Source organism: Bicyclus anynana, chromosome 18 (genome assembly GCF_947172395.1).
Source record: "Bicyclus anynana chromosome 18, ilBicAnyn1.1, whole genome shotgun sequence".
Lineage (NCBI taxonomy): Eukaryota > Metazoa > Arthropoda > Insecta > Lepidoptera > Nymphalidae > Bicyclus > Bicyclus anynana.
Genome location: NC_069100.1, coordinates 535,526 through 561,053, shown reverse-complemented (window position 1 = coordinate 561,053; position 25,528 = coordinate 535,526). Strand labels below are relative to the sequence as shown.

The following is a 25,528-nucleotide window of genomic DNA, read 5'->3' as shown; positions in this document are numbered from 1 at the left end:
TTGTGTTTATCTTGTCAGTATAATATGTTTTACACTCTACGCTTTCTTGTTGATTAATGAAATGTCTAATTGAATTTTTCTGTTGAATATGTTGATTTTGTATTTTATTATGCGGTACTGTATGATTTCGACGTGTCTGCTTAAATGTCAAAAAATATTTTTTATAATCGTCATGGTCAATTTCTAAATTAATTTTTTCGCTTATAGCAGTCAAGCATTGAAATTTATTTCCATAAGAATTAGTTATTTTAATAAATTTACAATTTTTATGATATTGTATTAAACCTGATACACAATTATTTAGCATTGTTTCGTTAAGATATGGATTATGCAACGTTTCAATAATGTACACTCTACAATGTTGCAATTTATTAAGTGCACTACCCAGATCTCCTATACATTTATAAGGATTTTTATCATTAGAGCCTATAGAAAATATTATTACATCATTCAAATCTACATTTTCATGCAAAACCTCACAGTATCTTAGAACCTCGTTTGTCTGAGCATTTGGCTTTATAAAAGATATTACGGAGTATACATCGTTCCAAGCGCATTCCATCCGGTCTTTTATTAATTTAATTGATAGTCCTGATAATTGTTGATCTCCTAAAATATAAATGGTGTTTGTTTTCTTTTTGTAGTCAAGGTTTTCTTGAGAATTTTTATAGGGAGTATAACTTTGTTTTTCACTATATTTTCTTGATGTTTTTGCATTTAATGTGGCGCTTAATTTTTCTGATTTATTTTTAATAGAAGTTTCATAAGCTTGATTATCTTTGGACATCTGTGATACGCCATTTTGTGTCCTGTGGTTCAAGTTCAAAGATGATTTTGATGGTAGAGGACTTGTTTCATTCTTTTGTGACGAATAGTTCGTCGCACTGATTGGTGTAGAGCAATTTAAATCTTCGATCACCGTTGTTTTATGTATATTGAGCCTAGCCTCATAACTCTTTATAATGTTCTCGAGGTCATTGTTTTTAGAATTAAGAATTTGAATTTCGGCGTTTGCAGAACACAGCTGAGCTCTTAAATTCTCGATATCAACACGCAATTCGTCCATTGTGCTATGACAACTATTGTTTAATTCATCCGGTAAACTTAATAAACTCATATCGGTATTCGAGTCATAAAATGGAAGTTCACTGTCCGACTTATGTCTGTTTTTCTGGTGTTCGTTCTTCCTTCTTATTGTTATGTGTTCTGAAACACTCGCAACGCTCATGGTGGCGCGAGGTTGATCTGAAATTGAGGTATTTGAATCTGACATATTATTCACAATGTGTCTTCGCTGTGATCTCGAACTGATAAATTGTTTTTTGCAAGCAGGAAATAAATAATTAAAGGAAAAAAATCTCCAGAATTACTTGGTTTCGATCTCACGACCTTTCTGACAAGGTCGGCTACTTGCCGGCTGAGCTATGAGAGTCTTAGTCAATTGGTCGAAAATAATCACCCGTCTATGTATCGACCCTGTGATTTAGTAATATAAATTCAGAACTAGTTAGTAGATGGCGTTGCTCGTAACTTGTTGACAAATTATACGATTTATTAACTACATGACGTGATCCAGTAATGTAAGTTCGAGATTAGCCAGTAGATGTCACTACACGTAATGAAAAGTTAGATTGTGTCACCGATTAGTCACTATTTTTGAAATTTAACGTTTGAATTGAACGCTAATTCTTCTAATTAAACTTATTTTGCACAATTTTTAAATAAACTCTGTCTATTTACACACACGTTGATAAGTTTAAACGTCTTAATTAGTTATTTGGTAGTATTTCCATGTATGTCCGTAATTATGTACACTGTAAATTGTCACTTATTATTTACATGGATAAGTTTTATAAAGCAGTTTTACACACATATTTTTTTATCACTTCACTGACTTTGCACTTGAGAATATTTTAATGCACTTTTAATAGAGATTTGGTAATATTTAATATTTTTGTTTACTTTAAAATACGGAGCTCCTTTAACTGTGTCTTGACAGGGCAACGGTGGCGCCCTCTCCTGTCAAACTTGATGTTTCAAAAGTATTTATAAACTAAGTCTACTTGAAATAAATGAAATTTTTGATTTTGATCATGAACCCTACCCTAGTATAAACATATTAAAATAGAAAGAAAAAAAAAAGAAAATATTTTATTTGGACACACACATATAATACACAGAGAAGACAATAAATATAGAAAACTAATAATTTAAAAATAATTAAATAAATCCAATAAACGATGTGTGTGGTACCGAAATGGTCACCACTCTGTGCTACGCTAGTGATGGATGCACCAGCGCAGCGTTGGTCTTCCGTGGACCAACACTGGCGACGCTAAATAGCTCGTATTAAACGTTGGTTTAGTAAGACATGATAATGAAATTATGTTAGTCTTTTTTAGAATAAACCTTAAATCTTAAACCTAATACAAACTCACCAAGTGACTTCAGTCAAGGCGGAGGGGTTGCTTTCATATTCGCTTTTGAGCAGAATTTTCGACCCTTCGATCACTGTGATATTTGGCGGACCCACGTGCACGATTGGGGGGTCTGAAAGTAAACGTGTTGATATCACAATCGTATAGTATATTATAGATACGTAAGGTTATTGCTACAAAGTTAGACTCAAATTTGAGAGGCCCAGAGACCGATTCCGATTCGAGAGTTTGGAAGAGTACTAGAAAATAATCCAACAGGAGAAAAACAAAAAACAACCTTAAGACTATATTATTATAGCAGTCTTTCTTTTTCTGTTAAAAAACAATATATTTTTGAATATGACCAATATTCCCTATCCGTTTTCGTTTTCGCTCTCGTTTTCAAGAATGTGTTAGGATTAGGTACGACGGTAACCCATTCAATGGATTCCAGTTGTAGGAACCTAAGGCCTGAGTTGCAGAAGGCAGGATAAATACGCAATGCACCACACGGTCGTTGAAGGTGAGTGTTGACATGAGTCTTATAGGGAGTCTTTAACCATTTACAGGCGTCACAAGCCCGTGCGTCGGGCTCGGAGATTCTAAATTCGCCATATGATGAACACGACACCAGCAGTTAGATTCCATGGAATGCTAATATATTCATCATCATCGCCATCATGATTAACAGCTGATGGTCGTTTACTGCTGGACTTTCAAGTATGGACTTTCAAGCACAACGGTCTCAAGCCGCCGGTATCCAACAGCTCCCTTAAGCCCTAATAATAAAACGACTATGAATTGCGAAAGTTTGTATGTTTGGATGTTTGTTACGCCTCAACTACTGAACCGATTGGGCTGAAATTTAGAATGGCAATAGATTTTACTCTGGATTAACACATAGGCTACTCTTTGTCTCGAAAATCCAGCAAAAAACTGATAATTTTGATTATTTTGATGGTATGAATGTTTGTTACTCTTTCACGCTGTGACTACTGAACCGAATCACCTGAAATCTGAAGTAGAGGTAGATTATAGTCTGGATTAACACATAGGCTACTTTTTATCCCGAAAAAATCCATGGTTCCCGAGGGATTTGTGAATAACTAAATTCCACGCGGACGAAGTCGCGGACATCCTCAATTTATTGTATAAGCTCCCTTAATATACTATATTCATCTCATGCTAATATCAGTGTCGACTTACACCAAACTTCAAGTTCCCTCGTGGCGTGTATGGGGTGGTCGTTGCTCTGCTGCATCACCTTGTTGATGGCCTTGCAGATGAACTTGCGCCCGTTCTCGAAGCGCGTCGCCTCGATCGTGAGGTTCGACACCGTCTCGAACGTCGTGTCGCTCTGAAACATCAATTTACCATCAGTTTGAGACGCGCGGAAGAGCGCCAGCCCAATTAGAGAGAACGTTTTAATTTATTTCTATTAACAACCCATATTCGGCTCACTATTGAGCACGACTCTCCTTCTCCTCTTCTTTCATGGGTTAAGCTAATACTCCACCACGCTCGCCCAATGCGGATTGGCACTCACGCACACGGAGAATTAAAAAAAATTCAGATATGCAGGTTTCCTCACGATGTTTTTCTTTCACCGTTTGAGACTGGTGATATTATATTTCTTAAAATGCATATAACTGAAAAGTCGGAGATGCGTGCCTGGACCGGATTCAAACCTTTGGAATCGAAGGCAGACGCAGAGGAGGATTCAACATTCAACCACTTATTTATTTAATTAAAATAAAACATACTATATTACAATAAAAGTCGCATACATAAATTTAATTAAGTTTTCGTAATCAACAATGCTGTACTTGTATGGTATATTAAACCTAGGTAAATGTGCCATAGCGATGGTCAGGTCCCAAGCGGAAGATAGTAGTTTGATATAATTTTTTACAGAATAAAGCATTTATTTGCTAGTAAAATTTCTTGTAATTTTTATACGCTTGCATAAACTATAATGAAAAAAACGTCCATTTCAAAGTAATTTAACTTCAATTAATATTAACGGAGTTTTTCGAATGGTTGAACATACGAAGCCTGGCAACGAAGAAAATGAATTTTCATAAATTACTTTTTTATTTTTGTGCTCTTTTAAACTTATAAAAATTTAGCGTTGCCTCAAGGATATCTTTTGCACTCCCTAGCCTAGTCTCTAGCTTTGTGTTAGGAGTAAAATAGGAGAGATACAGGACAACTTTCCATCTTACCTCAAACACCTATCTAAAAATGTCATGTCTCGGAATATTATGTCTATGCACTGACACATTTTTAAAATTTATAAAATGATGAAAGAAGGGTAATGAATAAAATGAGACTAGTAAGTGATCCACCTGAGAATCGAACCCAGGTCCTGTCAAAATAATTAAACAACCGCAACTCGGAGGTCGTCTTGACAAAACGATCCTTTAATAAACATCTCTGAACCGAAATTACACAAACACTGGGAACACATAAAACAGTTTAAAAGTTAAGAATTTAGACAGTTTCGTGGCGAGTTGTTGCTTTTGGAAATTTTAATTACACGCTCTCTCGAGCCTACGACAATCTCGGGGTGTCAGGAGTTAGCGAGTTTTGTCCCTGACATATAGTCCATGGAAGTGACATCGCATTTAATATGAGATTGTTCGGGCTTTCCTCCTTATGAAAGAGGGGAAATTGCGGTTTGACCAAACATGCTGCTTCAGTGTTTTAGCACGCTTGTGGTGATAATTACAGCTGTAATCATCTGACGTCAATAATAGGGATGATGACAGTTTTTTAAATTGTATATAAATTAAGAGTATACTAATAGTAAAGCAATTTTGTAAAAGGAACAGGGTATCTGTGATCATTACTTTCGGAGCTACAGGGATTTAAAGAGTCAGATTTGCGGCGCTGCCGCGGATCCCTGAAAAACGCCCCATACAAAATGGCTCGAAATAATGACGTCATAGGCAATGTAATGATCGTTAGATTTGTATGCGCGTTCAAACAAAATTACTAATATCTTTGTTATTTGTGCGTTTATGCTTATAGTTCATATATTAAAAAATGTCACATTTAATGTAAGGAAGCTAAAACTGTATAAATTTTCATCTAATTACGATAAAATATTTTTAATAGTTTTTGAAATTTTATAATCTCATTTATTTTGCAAATATCCAGACAATCTTTGCTTTTTATGTATAAATTATTTAACATTGACCATATTTACCCGAATGTATCATAAAAATCAATATATTCAAACCTAGTCATCATCCCCATTATGATCGGGATGAACTATTCGCCCCTATCCGAGGCATGAGGGTAAAGAACCAACCTCCCAACGGACTAATAATTTCTTGGGAAAAATAGGCTAAACACTTGTTTGTCAAGTCAAGTTAAATAACAAGGAATTGAAATTGGTAATGTAAATAATATAAAATATGATAAAAATTACGTTGGCTTGGGATTCTACTTAAGTATTAAGTTAGTTAAAAACCCAAGGTTTTAATTAGGTACCAAGTATGCTAAACCGAGATGCGATTGGCATAATAAATCTCAAGATCTGGGGTTTAGGCCTACGGTAATGTTTCTAACCGGGATACATAAAATAATTTCCCAGTGACAAAAATAATGAAAAAATCAGTTTGTTTTAAAAATATATACTCTTATGATTAAATAGTTCAACTCTCTTTTTGTACTATTAAGCTGCTTCCAGCAACATTTTACATCTGCAATTTTTAACCGTTTCCAAGTACCTATTTGCATTGTACTTGGGTTTATAATTAACTATGTACACACGGGGTGAGCTCGTCTAATGACCGTGTATGTCTGCGTTACAGAGAATACGTTACACTTTCGCTTGAGTTGTAATTGTTTTTCGTGGATTTAAGTAAATCAGGCCAGCTGGCTTAAAAATATATGCTTATTAGTTAACTAATTGTCTTTGCTTGTGATGTTTTCATTAAAAAATAGTCAAATGCTTTTTATATGCGTTTGTGTGTATAAAATGGAAGAAGCTTTATCAAGGCAGACACACACATAGCTAGTTTTACTATATTTTAGCACCACATAAAAAGTCAAACGGACTACCCAGAATGTATTATTGAAAGAAAGTCTGATAGATAGGTCTAACAATTCCCACCAAGAATGTCACCAATAAACTCTTGAATGGCAGAGAATAACCTTGGGTGAAGTCCCGGACTTGTGACTGAAGATTGTAGAGGTAAAGACGTCTTTTAAAACTAGTTAAATCTCTCGTTCTCCACTCAAGTCATTCTTCCGGCTTACCCCAAAATAATCCATGAAGGAATATCCAACACAACAAGAAATAAGAATGAGCTAGGCCGCCCGAGCGGTCTCACACATCCCATTATCTCCCCCACCTAACTCACGAAACATTTCGTACTATCTCGGGTCGTGATGACACAAGCCGACCGAGAGAATGACTCACTCACGCCGACATATACAAATATTGAAGTGAAGTATAACTTACCTCTTCCGTCTCTCTTAGCTACTCGACCAGACATGAAACAAAAGAAAATATTTTTGTTAGTATTATACAAAAATAATAATAAATTTCATACCAAGTTAAACCCAAATTGCTTCAAAAAGATACTCGTACATAAAAAAATAATATTTGAATTATTATAATTTAAATATGAATTTAAATATGAATTATTATAATTTAAATGCGTAGGTATAATACTTTAACATTACGAAATAATTATTATTTTTACTCATAGCCATAATTACCTATGGCATTCCCTAAAAATTACAGCTTTAGTAAAACAACAATTTCTTTGAAGACTGTAAAACCTCAAAATTCCATAGCTCAAACCATAACTCGAACCCAAGATCCCAAACCACATAAATGCTACACCAATGGACCGACAAGGCAGCTTGTTTTTTATACTATACTTCATCACATTACAAGAATTTTTGACGGCCTCCGTGGCGCAGTGGTATGCGCGGTAGATTTATAAGACGGAGGTCCTGAGTTCGATTCCCAGCTGGGCCGATTGAGGTTTTCTTAATTGGTCTAGGTCTGGCTGGTGTGAGGCTTCGGCCGTGGCTAGTTACCACCCTACCGACAAAGACGTACCGCCAAGCGATTTAGTGTTCCGGTACGATGCCATGTAGAAACCGAAATGGGGTGTGGATTGTCTTCCTACTCCTAACAAGTTAGCCTGCTACCATCTTAGATTACATCATCACTTACCATCAGGTGAGATTGTGGTCAAGAGCTAACTTGTAAAGAATAAAAAAAAAAAAATAACTATGTGTTGTGTTAGTTTATCCACAAATAAAATGAACTAAAAGTTCCAAACGCGCCTTACTTTAATAATGCAAGGCAATTTTTGTTGTCACCATACTTAATATGAAATTTCTTTCCCAAGGTAATTTCAAATTAACTTTCCCAACGTGTTATGAGTTCCTTAACTTGTGAGTTTGCTTGGAAGGTGTTAAATTAACTCGCGACTTCAAACGAACGGAATTGAGTTCACTTTACCAGGAGTCTCTCTTATTTTGTGTGTAAGTGCTTTGATATTACTTTTTGAATATCAGTTTACTTATAACATTTTTGGGCATATGTAAAGAGGATCTCTCTATGAGTCTTCTATGAAGATCGTAGAAGACAAAATATCCTTTCCTATTCTAAGATGCAAAATCATTACTAATCAATTTATTTTTCCTTTTTTTTCACTACAAATCAGGCCTTAGTTAAAGGAGACAAGATAAGTACAGTCGCTGTTCCAATGCGAGTTGACAGACTTAGAGAATAACGTTTAGGTTGAAAATATTAAGAGGTGAAAAAGAAACCTTGGGTATGATAACAGACTCATTATCTTTTTTGAAGCTAAAACAAGATATACATATACATAACGCATAGATACAATAGCAAACGCTCTAATAGTATAACTTCTTGAAAATGTAATGGCTGGCCCATTAATATCTTTGTAGAATTAATTCGATGTAACGAATACCTAACTGTAATAAGTAAGTACCCTAAAATAATAATTAATACTGTTCAAGAAAATTTTCAAAGTTCTTTGTAACTGAAAAGTTTCTGCGCAAGCAGTTGTCATCGACAATACGTATAAAAGTTTAAAAGAAAAGAAACGAAAGAATTACTCCAGTCGGCCAGTTTTTCATCGGAAAATTTTTCAACGTTTTGGGGAATTAATTGGGCGGAATTTCACTTCGTCCAAGTTTTTGTAACGTTTTTCTCGTTGTCTATTAACGGGTTGGGCAATATTCGATAGTTTTTGTCGATACTTCTTAAACTAAAGGCCAAGTTATGATTGTGTAAGATAGTGCAAGCAGTTTGTACTAACGTGCCGTGCATATTAATGCTAAACATGAAATGAAATGAAATATATTTATTTGCCTTAATACATTTGAATATACAAGGTGGTCTGACAAATAAATAAGTCACGGTGTATTATCACATAATATATAAATGGCACGCAAATTTAAATTACATAACAATCATCATCATCATTATCATATCAGCCGATGGACTGCAAGACATAGGCCTTTTTTAGGGACTTCCAAACATCACGATACTGAGCCACATGCATCCAGCGAATCCCTGCGACTCGCTTGATGTCGTCAGTCCACCTGGTGGGGGGTCGGTCAACACTGCGCTTACTAGTGCGGGGTCGCCATTCCAGCACTTTGGGACTTCAACGTCCATCGACTCTTCGAACTATGTGCCCCGCCCATTGCCACTTCAGCTTCGCAACTCGTTGAGCTATGTCGGTGACTTTGGTTCTTCTGCGGATCTCCTTATTTCTGATTCGATCACGCAGAGATACTCCTAACATAGCTCGTTCCATCAAATCAATACATTGTAAATTTTAATAATTGCAAAGTGTAAAAGACAGAAGTTCAGAAGTTTTCTTAACGTTACTTCAATATCAATACATTAGTTTAGCAACATTATGTGATATTAAGTGATAATTTATGTTGTATTATACAACATTAATTAGCTAAGTCTATGAAAATAATCGATTATAATAATTATTATGACTTGTTAATTTTTTTGATTCGGCAGCATTTAGAAGTATGTACTCGTACGTCTCGCAAAGATCACGGGAAAGTTACCTAATCAAGAACCAAATAATCATACATTCGAGTACATCCAACCTTTTAAAATCCAAGTTTATATTGTTTTTATGCTAGTTTTTAATATTTATCGACATCGATAAAAACTTAGTGCGGGCATCACTTTAATCCGATTACTGTAGTAGGCTGCATTTCAAGGTATTTTCAAGTCGCAAATGTTTTCCCTGTTCATATTGTGTTACTTTTGCGTTTCGTATTTTCTTTTGAAAATTTTCATTCCTGTTACAATAGTAGTTTGAGAGCCAGCAGCATTAATTAATAAAAAAATACTTTGTAATTATTTTAAAAACATTTTGCAATCGCTGTCTTCTACATCAAATATTGAGAGAAATAATAATGGAACACTTCTCAGACATTTCTAGTAATGGATTTAAAAATGTTTTAATATGTACTAGCGGACGCCCGCGACTTCGTCCGCGTGGAATTTAGTTTTTCACAAATCCCTTGGGAGCCATGGAATTTTCCCGAATAAAAAGTATCCTATGTGTTAATCCAGGCTATTAAATATCTCAATACCAAATTTTAGCTCATTCGGTTCAGTGGTCATGCTGTGAAAGAGTAACAAACATTCATATCATCAAAATCATCAGTTTTCGCAAATCTCGGGAAACCATGGATTTTTCGGGATAAAAAGTAGTCTATGTGTTAATCCACAGTAAAATCTATTTCCTTTCCAAATTTTAGCCAAATCGCTTCAGTAGTAGCGACGTTATTTTTTTTTTTTATTGTATACAAGTTAGCCCTTGACTACAATCTCACCTGATGGTAAGTGATGATGCAGTCTAAGATGTAAGCGGGCTAAGTTGTTAGGAGGAGGATGAAAATCCACACACCTTTCGGTTTCTACACGGCATCGTACCTTAACGCTAAATCGCTTGGCGGTACGTCTTTGCCGGTAGGGTGGAAATTAGCCACGGCCGAAGCCTCCCACCAGCCAGACCTGGACAAATTAAGAAATCTCAATCTGCCCAGCCGGGGATCGAATCCAGGACCTCCGTTTTGTAAATCCACCGCGCATACCACTGCGCCACGGAGGCTGTTAAAGAGTAACAAACATCCAAACAAACACCCAAACATACATCCAAACATCCATACAAACTTTCGCGTTCATAATATTAGTAGGACTAAGTAATTGTACTTGACATCTCAATTAAATGTTTACTTTAACAAATTACTCATAGTAGTATTCGACGTGTCAAGTTAATACTTGACGGACGGATGACAGTGGTAAGGCCTGTCTAATGTTCTTTCTTCTAATGAATATACGATAGTGAATAAGTTAATTTGGACTCAAATTCTAGTTATCTATAGTTTCGATTTCATCTCTTGGGCCATTTTCGTATCTGGTCCTTACCTACAAGACTACACTTAACTAAAGAAAGAAGAATACCAAGTTAAAAGACGTAAGCTGAAACTCTAAAATGTATACTCAATATATAAACCTAAAATACAAATTATAAATTTAACTAACAAAATTAGTTGTCTGCAAACAATAACACCTCTCCAATTTAGATTTACTATTATAATAATAATTAATTAATGCGGTTTTCCAGTTTCACTATGTTACAATTTCAATTTAGTAACTCGTGATGAATATTTTTTATTGTTCATAATAAATGAATCATTAAATTACGTTTATGCTTTAGCATAATTTGACCACTGGCTCTGAGACTATAGGGTTTTCACAGTCATTAGCGTTCATTCGTTCAGTTTTTTTTACTCTCACAAGTGAACCGTTTACCTTTAACGGTATTGTGTTTTCAGTTCAATGCGAAATCAATTTGTTAGAGCTCTTTGTATCAAGTTAAATTTGCGAAGATCAAGCAAGATGGCTGCCTTTTGTTACACTTTTTATGAGCAGATAAAACGATTTTATACTGTTAAAGAAATGCCTCTAATTTATAATTATTTTAATTACAGTTTCATTGTAATTAATATGTCGTTGCTATTGACTTCTTTTCTCTGTACTCTAAAACTGCCTTCTAAGCCAGCGGTAGAGTCACTCCTCACTGTAAGACTTGATGTTTGCTTTGAATTGGTTATATTGAAGCCAGTGGCGTGCATAAGGTCTTTAACTAGGGTATGCAATATAAGTAAAAATTGGAAAATTCCTTGTCCAACTATGTATTCTGTGGTTCAACATAGGTTTGTATTGGGTTCTTAGGGTAGACAGTAAATTGTCGCATCTATGAAGTGCATGCCACTGATTGAAGCCTGTTTAAAGTAAATTAATTTAATTCTAGTGAAATCGCGTCAAAGCTAATTCAATAGAAATAATAATAATGTTTAATATAAAACGAAAGCGTGAAAAACCACCACGATCGATTCGAGCGAGTACTCGGGCACACAAAAACGCATACAAAGTTACAGCCAACGTATGAGGGTATTAAAGCATTTACCACTCTGAAAAAAGGCTAAAAAACCCGTAGAGACTTCAATAGGGCTCTTTAAATTTGCACCGCGCAATTACTGCGCAGTAACTTTTATATCTTTCGTTTATGTCGAGTGTACAGTGATGTACGGACGGTTTTATTTAAGTTTATCTCTTTAATTAATGTTGTCAACGCTAATTGGGGTTTACCCTGGTGCATTGACGGTGAAATTGACTTATTTTTTTTTTCAAGCAATTTTTTTTGTTCTTTGAAGTGAAAGTTTGACTCTTATAACACATTTAAGGTGTATTTCTACAAAAAGACTATCTCAAAGAGCTCTAAAAATTCCATACGCTAAAAAAATGTATAGTGTATACCATATCATAATCGCGTAACTTTTTTTATTGTGTTTTTAATGTAATGTTAATTATTGTTTTATATCATCTTAACCTAACTTATTCCTATACAAACCATGCCCACGTGGAATGGTTTCAATAATACTTGTTACATCATTGCGTTGGACAGCCATGTTGATTCTTTGCGCCAAAAATGACTCCTTCTGTCACGCGGTGAGATAATTCGGAGAAACTTTGGCAAGGCGATCCAAGAGTCTCCACGAGGAAAGGAACAAATAACTTGTAACTAACTAACTTGGTCAGAAAGGCATTCTTGTACTACTTACTGGTCTCAGCTTTATCTTCTTTTGAACATAAGTATGCATAATGCTTTTCTTTCCTCTACAACCAAGCCTACGCTAAGTAGTATTCTTAAGTCATACAAGTGCGTCCACTGATCCGCATCGTACGTATCGCATCGAATGGATTCTATGTATGTGTGTAAAAATTAAAAATCCGTTTGATGCGATGCGTCCGATACGTACAATGCAGATATGTGGACGCTTGCCATTAAAAGCCAATAATTATATAACCAATATATAAATAAATATTAGCCTAATTTTATCGATAAATTTTCACTTCATTACAGTGTTTATCGATAACTATCCTCACTAGAGGCTTACGAGTACAGCCCGCGGCGTTTTATGTCAACTTTTTATCTTCGCCGCGAAAACTGATATTCCTTCGGAGAAAAACTCTCCGGCGGAGAAATTTGTAACAGTAACAAGCTTCACGTTATATTTTGTATTCATAAAGAATACACTCCACATACAGGACAATGCGATGACTTAAGTATAGCAGAGCTTTTCTTTTATCTAAGAAATTTTCAGCGTTTTGAAGTTATACCCATGTTAGAGAGCACGTTTAGAAAACGGCCCTGGTCGTAATCTTGAACATCTGACAATGGCCGCAATATAATTTAAATATCTTAAGCTCACTAACCAACTTTGGAGTAACATGGTGGGTCTAAACCTCATATTTCCTCTCCTTTAGGTATCCCTTCATACAAAGAAAGAAAGAAATTTTCCAGCGTTATTAAAAATGAAGGTACTTATAAAAATCAACATTCTCACACTTAAAACGCGCCAAAAATTGTTCGAGTACTTTATAATATAACATCAATTCTCTCTACTTGCGCTAATGGGGGTGAATTGGGTCGCTGCAATTTTTCATTCTGTCACCGACCAGCTTCTTTGCGATGAACTGATCGATGTGTGCTAATTTACCCCCCTCCATCCCCACACGTCTTTCCCAATTCATCCCCAGTCTAGGAAACCTAGCTCATTAATCACTGGGTAAAAAATTAATATTCCCGTATGGAAAACGGGATGATATGAAACTGTATTGATCTTGGATGAGGTAATTTGTATAAGAGGTTAGCTGTACATTATTCTTCATAGAACTTTGTGATTGTAAGACCTTATTTTCACAAAATGTTACAATAAATAATGTGCTGCGAACAATTATTGTTAATTTTTTCAATGGATAGAATTGATTTCTATCTATCTATTCTATTTTTACCAGTTTATTCTGTGTATTGTGTATTGTCTGTATTTAAAAATCTTTGAAAATTTACTTATATCTGCTTAATAGTCGTTTATACGTTCATAATAGAAAACTATAAAATAAATATTTGTTTAGGTTTTTCATTCAAAGTGATTTCATTCAATATATTCTGAGACTCAATTTATAATTTATATCCATTCCCATCAATCATTAATTTAGTAATTACAAAAATCAGTAATTGACATTTTGCAATTGTTAATAAAACTGCTTTGACAAATTGCATCAATGTTAATTTTATCAACGTTTTTATTCTCACCAATGTAAAGCAAGAAGAGAGGGTGACCATGGGTAAAAGGCAGTAAATTAAGACACAATGATCAGCCAGTCACGGGGAAGACGGCTGCTTTGAGAATGAAAAATTGCACCGACCCACTTCCACTCTCGTCGCGGAGATACGGAATATTGATGTGACACTGCCTTATAGGAGAATAGATCAAATATATACCTACAATATATAATAGAGCAGTTACTTTAAAAATTGATTTTGAAGTAAGTATACGGTCAGTTTTAATAATGTTAATATAAAAATATAATACAAAACACTATACTTCTGTATCCGACTCTTGATCCAACAGTTAAGTGAAAGCTTCTTAAGATGTTGGTCGAAGCTTTTCGCTATAAGACCATTGACTGAAACAACTATCGGAACAATAATAGTTGACTCAACATTCCACATGGCGGTAATCTCGTGAGCAAGGTCCAAGTATTTTGATGAAGTATACGTTACTAATGAATTACCTTTCTATTAGCCTATTCAGTTAGGGCTGACAGTCTGGTATTGACTATAGAATTTCAAGCTTTTCTTTGTATAGGAAGTTTTTTTTTTGTGCTAAACTCGCATGCCGTGAAGGGATCTCCATTTTCAACTAAGCTTCGTTAAGCTATTTGGATCACAGATGTTACTGATAGTGTGTACTATCACCACCATTCCACCAAGTCGAATTTAACCATTAAATGTTTTAATGTGTACCTAGTGGGTAAAGATTTTATACTATTAATTACGTTCCTATTAGCCTAGGCTAATAAAAATATTTTCAAATAAAAATAGGCTATTAATTGATGATTACGATGATATTATTACACGACGCTACAAAAGAAAGTCAAAAGTACATTTAAACGTACTTGCAGTAGTATTTGGAGCCCAAACACATTCAATAATATTGTCAATAATAAAATATTGACAATATTATTGAATATATAAAAAAATGTCAACATATTGGCAATATGTCAGGTAAGGTTGCCCCTAAGGAAATGATAATGTCATATTACCGGGGTATGAGTCCCACTGTGTTATAGGTAAGCAACCTTAACCTGCATATTGTCAATATTATTGCTTGATTGCGGGCCCCGGGCGGCTATACACAGCACTCTAGAGGTTACCGCGTCTCAATGAGCGTGCCACCTAAATAATCATGCCAATAAATAATTAACGGTACGAAGGAATTAACCTACATAATCATGACATTTCCAGAGAGCATATGCGAGGGAAATTCAATTTCCTACCCCTCACCCACCTCAACCTCCTCGTACCCCCCGCGACCCCTCTCGCGTGTTTAATTAAAGACACCGCGATGCGACGCGTCGGATTAATGCGGCCATATTGAAAAGAAACTATTCAAAATGTTTGAGTTCGCTCGCATTTTTGTTACTGGGACAAATCCTAAGTTAGACGACGTAATAGACGGTTAGACAGTTTCTCCCACCTGGTTCCCGTTCCCGTAGGAATACGGTGATAATATAGCATATAGCCTTCCTCGATAAATGGGCTATCTAACACTAAAAGAATTTTTCAAATCGGTCCAGTAGTTCCTGAGATTAGCACGTTCAATCAATCAATCAAACAAACTCTTCAGTTTTATAATATTAGCATAGATGAACTACCTATATTATGAGCCAAGAGCCAATCACCTGATAGTAAGTGATGATGCAGTCTAAGATGGAAGCGGGCTAACTTGTAAGGAGTAGGATGAAAATCCACACCCCTTTCAGTGTCTACACGTCATCGTAACGGAACGCTTTGCGGTACGTCTTTGTCGGTAGGGTGGTAACTAGCCACGACTAAAGTCGCCACGACCAGCCACGACCAGCCAGATCTTTACCAATTAAGAATCCAGGACCTCCGCCTTGTAAATCCACTGTACATACCACTGCGCCACGGAGGCCGACGAATATTTCTCGGTTCTCCGAATATTATACGTATTTATAAACGGCCGTATATTTTATATGTGTTATTAACTCACAAGATTGCTTTTTCACAGCTTCAAGGGACTGTAAAACTGAGTATAAGGTTTTCATATCAACTAAAATTAATACTAAAATACATACTAAAATTCAAGTTGAGAAATTAACAGTTTCCTTTTATTTTTAACTAATTCCTAGTGTTTATTGTTGTTGTTTTTTTTTCCTCTTTCTCTGTTTTTAATTTGTGTAAATTTATGTTAATTAATTTTTTATCTTTTTTTTAACACTTAATTTTTAATTGTTAGTACGACCTACACTTTATGCATGATGTGACTACCTTTAAGTAAAGTTATATGTGTTTCTATACCCTAGTTATTAAGTTTTTTAATTTTGTATACATATAATTTTGTTGGTGGTCCAAATAATAAATAAATATCAGCTTTTCACCTCCACGTGATTCCGGGTTAAAGGGTCTAGACAGATAGACGGATAACAAATCCATCCAATAAAGGTTCCGTTTTTTTTCTTTTGAGTTACAGAACCCGAAATAAACAAGATAGTAAGCTATGACTGTAACCGTTAACTTCAATTTTTACCATACTCGTATATAAAAATAACGGTATCAAACAAATTGTTAATTACTTTCACCGCAGTTGGGCAGTAACTAGTAACCAATACCGGGCCGACATAAAGCGGAGCGCCCGTTTCATCTGATGATTCAAATCAAGCGGTAATTTTTGAGAGCCTGTAATAAAGTGCCGGGATAACGGCGGGAACAACAAAAACCGGGAGCGAGCAATTTACTCCAATCTCGAGCAAAAAACGCATTTTTTCATGTGGCCTAAGTCACAAGAGCTTGGCGCGCTATTCAAAATATCATCAGCCTATTTTTAAAGGCCTATTACCAGAACTCCACGGCCTGGAGCTTAGACATATCACGTTGCTCAGATGCGAATTGCCAAGCTTCGCAAATGCTATTATCATATTTTAATCGTGTAAATTATAAATAGGACTGATAGCTTAATACGCTTTCCTAGATACGGGAGAATAAAATCACGTACTTCCTGAATCTGGGCTGCTGTTGCAAATATTTTGGACTCAACATAAACACACTACACATCCTGACCCAGAATTTCATGACTCAATAGCCGCGCAGGCTCAAAACTTGACTCAATTAGCTATAGTTGTAAGTATAGTTTAGGGTGGCAAGAATAGTTGACAGTTCACGTAGTTTGGTACAATTCAAGAAGCGATCTACTCGAGTCTGCCATAAAATGTAATGGGAGATTCCTTGCATTCCTATCTTCACCAAATAAGCATTCTATATACAACTGTGTGCATAAGGCAGCCAATGAGAACAGTAAAAGAATCATCAGATATACTAACAGTAAAAGTCAATATTCTGTTTAAAAGCGCTATTTTGGAAGCCCATATTTGATTGCATCGTGCAATTTCACCAATCCATTCTCGTAGTAAATGCATTGGAGACTGGAGAGTCTCTTGTTGTTTAATTAATTAAACTTCATTATTATTCAAGTGATATTCCGTCGGCGCTGGTTCCATAATAATAATAATTAGTTATCCTCGCTCAACAACCTACACATCGTCCACAACAACGTGACAGATTATGATAATAACGACTTACTTTTTCTCCCTGATGCCCCTTTAAATTAAATAACAATACCCATCTCAATATAAACAAATACATTGACCAGTTTAATTTAAATGAATAAAAAAGTAACAATAAATCTGGGAAATAATATACTCTAACTCCTATTAGGTAAATTGAGATAAATTGCATGACACACCATGGCGACCGATTGGCGCAACGGTTGGTGACTTCTGCATTCTAGGTTTTAGGTTCCATTCCTACCACTGGAAAATATTTGTATTATGAGCTTGCAAAATTTAAATATATGGACAAAATCCATTTATCTTATTACCCATAACACAAGATGTGTTTTGTGGTTTTAAATTTTTGTTATAAAATTGTCTTTTTAGAATTTAAACTATCGTGAGTATTATTCATATTAATTTATTATGAAACACGACTGAAACTCACGTATACAACATCGGGGCATGCCCAACTAGTTTCGAACCCATACAGGGCCCTTAGTCATGGTTAACTTATAATAAATTAATACGAATAACACTCACGACAGCTTAGACTCTAAAATTTTTTGTCACAAAAATTTATAAAAAACAGTTATGTTATATTATCTATACTATGTTACTAAAAATTAATCAAAAATATTGTATAAAAATCCGCTACATCGTATAACTTGCAATAGAACATTAAGTTCGCAGCTTGAAGTAAATGAAAGAATGAAAAACGGCCCACACTTCCCGTGATGTCCTCTATTAAAATAATTGCACGAAACTTTAGCGGATATAGCCGCTCTATTCCTACCGTGTTCGTGATGGCTAGTCGTCGAATAAATGTAAGTATAAACTTTCAACGGATAAATAAAATCCAACATTTTTAGTGAAAGACCGCGTAAACAAGCATGCAACGGAGTAGGAATTTTTGTATATTTTTTTTATAAACACTATTATTAGCTACTGGCAGAGTTGTTTCCGTTTCTGTGGGAAAATGGGTATAAAATATATAGCTTATGATCATTTTATCATTAAATTTTTACAAAGTAATCGCCTTCATCTAGTCTATATATTTTCAATGTATTTTACACAATCATTTTAAGAACTTTTTTTAAGCAAAATGACCAAACATGCTCAAAAAGAAAAACATAATATTATATTAAAAAGAAAAATTGAATTTCCAATAACTACCAAAAAGTAATAACACAGAAAAGGTACCTTTATACATTTTTTTAAATTACAAGAACCTTTAGGCGGGTAATTACAAAAGGTTGTCTACTCGCAAAAAAATCTAATTCCAGAAAGATCTATTACAAATACAAATTTGATTTACCTGAAGTTTTTGTTACGAAAAATCTCTCTTCCCCGGAATGGTAATAAAAAGAAGTCAACTTGAATTTTTCTGTTTTTATGTAAAATGAAGTTGACAGTGAGAGATGGATGTTACCCTCCTTTTTAAGGGATGATTTTAATTAAATTGTCGGAATTTTTCTTGTTTCGCCCCGACGAGGATATTTCACGGGACTTGTTCTTGTTTTATCGACGACAGGCTCGATAGTATCGTTTGATGGTAAGTGATAGCTTTGAGAACTTTAAACTACCGGAATGAAAAATAATAAAAGACTAAACATACATCCATGTAACACACAACACGCGTCGCGCCTCATTCACGAAAGAGTAGAGAGCATATTTTTTCACTTGCTACTTGATGTCCGATGATATTGCACAGCCACACGTCGAGTGTGTGGTGTTGTGAATTTTAATTTAGACTGAATATGTCCTAATTTGTGCAATCGAGCGTTTCCGTAAGGGTCCCGCCATGGCATATTCGTATATTTATAAAAAAAGTTTTGATTTAACAAATTTACACACCTTCAAGATAAACATGCTTGCTATTTTTTTAATGATTTGAAGTGAAGTCTGTAGTTTTTATGTTTTTTAATGACAATGTTCTGAATTCCATATAAATCCACACTTGGACCGAAGCTCGTCGATCAAATCTTTTGACAACTTCTTTGGCCTAGTTACTAGGGCTTTGACCGAGACGTCCTGAGTTCGATTCCCAGCTCGCGTCAATGTAGAATTTTACTATATCAGCGCATGCCTGGCTAGTAAGTCAAATCTGTCAGTTCTTAAGTAGTGACTCTACCACCGGTTCGGGAAATGGATTCTGTCGAAAAGTGCCAAAACCAGAAACATAGGATCGCAAGTGAAAACCCGTCGACTATTATTAAGACATACATAAGAAGCATTATATTATGCGTCTTACAATTATTTAAATAATAATAATCGTTCTACTTTTGAATATTTTTACAAAGCCTTAAACACTCGGTTATCAAATATGTTTTATTTCATTAGCGACCGTGATTCTTTTCACAAACCATATAAGTCTTGGAGTAGAAATAATTATGATAGTAGTATATCCTCAAGCTGTCCCATAAAGAGCTCTACTACTCAGAGTAAGTGAGTGGTGAAGTTAAAAGGGTTATTGTTGCCAGAACACAGGCAGACTTAGGAACGGTAAAAGCAGCTTCTGTAGGAACAACAAGGATGGTATGGAGTTGTCTATTTTTTAAATAGTGCACAGTAAATTATTTTTATTTGATACGTCAGTAAAGCTACATTTTTCTTAATGTTGACGTTATTAATAAAATAAATAAATACTATTATAAAATATCGATTAGGCTTTCATAAGAAATTATGTTTATTAACAATAGTCATCATCAGATGGAGGTGCATGCCCCGAACCGAATTCAAACTTACGCTCTCCGAATCGAAAGCAGAAGTCACATCTACTGAGCTATCACGTCTCTTATTAATAATAGTACTTAAGTAGTAAAGTATTCCGCAAAGTAACGCTCGCTTATTATCATAAGTGATAAATAAGCGGACGTTATTTTGTGGATGTTCATTATGAATAGGAAATAATTTGCTATTCTTCGTAAAAACTGATCTTAATAAAAACTTTCACATTATTCTAGGACATTTTTTTTAAACTTAGTTCTTATCGGTTGAGGGTAGTTAATATAAAATGCTAATAACACGTCTCTACGCCACCCGCTGTCTGCGTGGCCGCTCCGTCCGCCTCAATAAGTCAAATTCAATAATGTTCACAAATGAAACGTCACACTTCGCTCCTTGGCGGAGGAAATTTTATATTTTCCACTTTTCCGCTGAAAACTCTCACTTTATTGTCTGGATTTCCTTTTTGCTTGATTCCCTGGTTTGCTACGGTTCGATTGTTAAAGTTTATTTTTCAATATTTCGCTCCCTTCCCGCTCTCATTGGTATTGTAATGTTATAATGTTGGCTTTTATTTATTTATGTTTGCGGAATATTGGATGACTGGAGCCATTATTTTTTTTTTTAAAGTAAAGTCTAGATTCATTCGTCGAAATGAAAATGCAAATATTTATTTGGGATATATTACAGGTGTGAAAAGTAAAGTCTATTTATCATTTTTTTTTCTTATAGTGTCGGTGTGTTTGAAAATAGGTTCCTCTCTTATTTTTTGCTAGAGAAATTAATATTAGAAAAAGAGGGAAAAGATAAAATAAATGTAACAAACTTTTCCTAATTACAAAAAGGAAAAGTGTCAGTTTGCTTTTAATTAATTAATCGATCCAAATTAAATTTCACGGTTCCGTAGCTCTCAGGAATATTCAACAAAAGGGGCCGACGGGACCCTAAATTAATTATTTCAAATGCGTTTGTCTCATTCCCGTGAAAGTTTTACCATTTAAAGTAATAGGTCAGGAGTTGGTGCACATTTTTCTTTAAGAGTTTCTTAAACTGATGAAATAAGTAGATTTCACTAACGTAACTAAAGCTTCGATAGCTTATAGGCTAACAAGTTCATGAAATCCTAAATAAACCTAGATTCATTCAGTGTATTAAAAAAAAAGTCTTTGGTTTGATATACAACAAAGGTCTATTTAGATTTTTATATTATCTACATTTGTCTCGTTAGTATATGAATTTAATATTGTACAGTTAGGCCGCTACTATCATAAAGAATGCTTTACCGTATCACTTAACGTCATGATCCATAGCATTTAAGGCTAAAGTTAGGTTTTATATACGAGACGAATATCTTAGCATTCCATAGATTCACCGTGCGGGTGCCGGGTCCATCGCGTGGTAGAGAGAAAAACTCCGAGCGGAGTCCTGAACTTGTGACTACAGGATGTAGTGTTAAGGAATTCCTTGACGATCGATCAACACTCCCTGTTCATTATCATATTCAGGTAACACATACGAAAATTCAGTAGGAAACAGATTATCTTAAAAACAACAACAATGTAAGTGACATCTGTCTAGTAATAGCACTACCATTCAAAATTAAAGTAACTATAAATATAACGAATTATAATTAATAAATATTAACAAAATTATACATCTTCATAGAATTTGCAACTAATAAATGTCTTTCAGTAACAGTTGACTGGCTCTTAGCCTGCAACCTGCGCCGTAATGGCTGATTTGTACTAAGTTTCTGTATTAATTAGGAAGTTAAACTTTCGAAATTATTTTAATTTGAATGTTTTAGTGGAGGGTACATATTCGCCCCATTGGGGGGAGTTTGGGGCATTCCCGGGGTGAACAGGACTAGAGGGAGAAGCCTCAATAGTTCCACGGTTAATAGGACGTACTTATAAAGGCTTAGGGTTCGATATTCACCCGTTAAGTTATTGATGCTGGTTCTAGCTGCGTTACTATTTCAGTGTGTTTTGGAGGATAAAATCATCCGGGCCTAAACAGGCTCGGATTGATACTTACTTAGGTACATTTTATATTACACCTTCGTTGAATGATGTTAATTTTTGGTTTTTTAGTTAACTAAGAGCTGATTAAAGTTTAACCAGAGCCATCAGGAGTCGCCTATGATTTCATATCACTGTACCCCAGTAACAAATTATGTTTATTGTCTGCTGTTCCAGTGGCGTGCATAAGATTTTTACTTAGGGTAAGCATTAAAGATACAAACTGTGAAATGGAAAATACAGGTTTTTCCGCAGCTACTAAACCGTCATTAAAATATATTAAACATGATCATTTATTTTCTGATAGATGGACTAAGTTATATGGGTTGATTAATGATTTAGCTTGTTTTTACTATAAATAAAACTATCTTGAGCAAGTTTGTCAGAACGAGCCTTACTAACAATGAAGGCACATAGAGATATGGTTCGCAATCTTCTATATATATTAATGAGTGATACAGACAGTAATTTTTGGTTACGCCGACCATGAATATTATATAAGGACCAATATCCTGGGACTAGTTATATTACGAGAATAGTACTTTGGCAACTCGTGGTCTATGCGCACTGGAGGTATATGTCAACTTAAAGTCCTTTTGGATATCTCGGCATTGTAGAATTGACATGCTAGAATTACTATTCACATTGTATAACAGCCTTGAAATAAATTATGTTGATTTGATTGTGGTACAAATGCTATGAGTTACCAATCATATTATTCTACTAGCTGACGCCGAGCGGTTTCACCCGCGTGGTTCCCGTTCCCGTAAGAATATGGGGATAATATATAGCATATAGCCTTCCTCGATAAATGGGCTATCTAACAATGAAAGAATTTCTCGAATCGGACCAGTAGTTCCTGAGATTAGCCCGTTCAATCAATCAAACAAACAAACTCTTCAGCTTTATAATATTAGTATAGATATTGCAATCACAAATATTAGGTATGCTCTGTATACCTCATGAATCTATTGGATTGGTTGCTTAGGTTAGAAATCCTCAACAATTTTTTTTCTTAAAGAATATATGCCATATCTTTTAAATATGACTAATATTCCCATTCTCCTCTAACTAGTCTGGAAATATTGTATTACGAGTGGGTACGATAAAAAACAAACGAGGCGGGGATCGAACCACCACCACTAGCATCGGTGATGAATCTGACCGCTATTGAGGCTCAACGGTAAGAGCTTTTTAAGATTCCAAACGGACATACGTGCAAAGACGGCAGACTTATAAAATCACTCGCCACCGTCACCGCCACTTTCCGTCTGCCACAGTCAATTTTGGTTTCAAGAAATTCTCAATAGTTCCCAATGGTCATAAATACATTAGTCCTGGGCCGGAACTTTTTTATTAGCAGATTTTCATCATATACCTCTATAGATAGCAAAGAATCAACCCAATTATATCAGGTTTCAAAACAAAAAAAACTTCATAATCAGTCTATTCACATAGACGCTATGGTGTTAAAGACTGGCACAGAGGTGCACAGCTTCACTTCAAACTACGTGTACATACACGTATTATGGAGGTTTAAAATAAACACCACAGTGCGCGTAGAAGGCAATCTTCCTCCGGTACAGTCGTCTCGTAATTTGCGGCGATGAAGACTACGTGAGTTAGTTAGGGGTCGGTAATATTTAACGAGCCCGACTGTACCCAATTGGTAACATCGGTGTATAAGTTGATAAGGGCTATATATTTGCTTTGATAACAACGGACGGCGATTTAACCTTATTGGATTTTATCCTTCGCTTCTTTTGAATACTGATAATCTCTATAGCGCGGTGGCGGATGTGTTGTTTAGTTGGATGGATATGGGTTCAAATTCATATAGATTTTTTAAAATATTTATTCATTTTTATACTGTGGTTCTTCGGAATGTTTGCCTCCCGCGGCACAGTATGCTTTACAAGTACTTTATGTCATTAAATACAGAGTTGCTTATTGTTTTACAATAACTTTGCAATTATTGGCAATAACCCAATTCGTATGTAGGTAACAGTGCTCATCATCATCATCAATAACAATCTATATTTTGGCTCACTGTTGAGCAAGAGTCTCCTTTTACAATGAGAGGGATTAGGCTAATAGTCCATCACGCCGGCTCAATGCGAATTGGCAGACTTCACACACATAGAGAATTGAGAAAATTCTCAAGTATGTAGGTTTCCTCACGATGTTTTTCCTGCATGGTTTGAGACACGTGATATAAAACGACAAAATGCTCATAACTGAATAATTAGAGGCGCATCCTCGAGATTCGAACGCCATCTGAATTTAAGGCAAAAGTCATATCCACTGGGGTATCACTATATTATTTATAACTAGCGGACCCGGTCAAGCTTCGCTTTGACTAATATGCACTTCTTCCCTACCCTACACTACCCTACCCTACCACTACTCTACACCTATACCCTACATAAGTGTTGTAACAAACACTACTTTCTTTTATATATATATATTCAATTCAATTCAATTCAATTTATTTATTTGCAATTGTACAGTTACATTAGCTGGTATACAATAAATGTTGAAGTAGGTACATTATACAATTCGCCATATACTGGCATGCAAATTTCTTAAAACACTATCTAAAAATCACTAGTCAAAATAAATACAATATTAAATTAGTTTTTTACAATATCATATGCGCACTATATTTATTTGTATAATTTCAAATGTCTTAATCTTAATCTCTAAAGTGTCAATAAATTACGTCAAAGCTTATTAAAAAATGTCAATTAAATAATCTTTAATAGAATAATAACATTTCTTGAGCAAAAATTCTTTCATCTTATTCTTAAATATGGCAGCACTCAAGTTTCTGTCAGCTAACTGTATATATATAGATTAATACATGATATGTTATGACGTATGGAGTAATACTCACATGTATGTTCTGGTCGGCAGCGGTGAGCTTCCTCGTGCCGTTGTACCACTCGACGGTGGCCGGCGGCCGTGCTCCCGACACCGTGCACATCAGAGTTAGCAGCGTGCTCTGCGTCGCGTGCTCGCCCATGCCCTGGATGGAGATCTTGTTCGGCGGGACTGTGGACGAGATATTGTCAGTTAATGTCAAGCTCTCTATATCCACAATACAGTAATATCATCATCATTAT

General features: G+C 35.1%; 1 protein-coding gene across 1 annotated transcript in view; it reads right to left on the bottom strand.

The window, feature by feature from the left end:
* The window catches only part of LOC112046705 (uncharacterized), a 413,809-nt gene that overhangs the window by 22,422 nt on the left and 365,859 nt on the right, over nucleotides 1-25,528 (bottom strand). The window contains exons 7-10 of the mRNA XM_052886800.1: nucleotides 25,300-25,457; nucleotides 6,892-6,909; nucleotides 3,624-3,774; nucleotides 2,439-2,550 (exon numbers count right to left, since the gene is read on the bottom strand). Of these exons, the coding sequence (XP_052742760.1) occupies nucleotides 2,439-2,550; nucleotides 3,624-3,774; nucleotides 6,892-6,909; nucleotides 25,300-25,457 (439 nt within the window). The remainder of the gene's footprint in view (nucleotides 1-2,438; nucleotides 2,551-3,623; nucleotides 3,775-6,891; nucleotides 6,910-25,299; nucleotides 25,458-25,528) is intronic.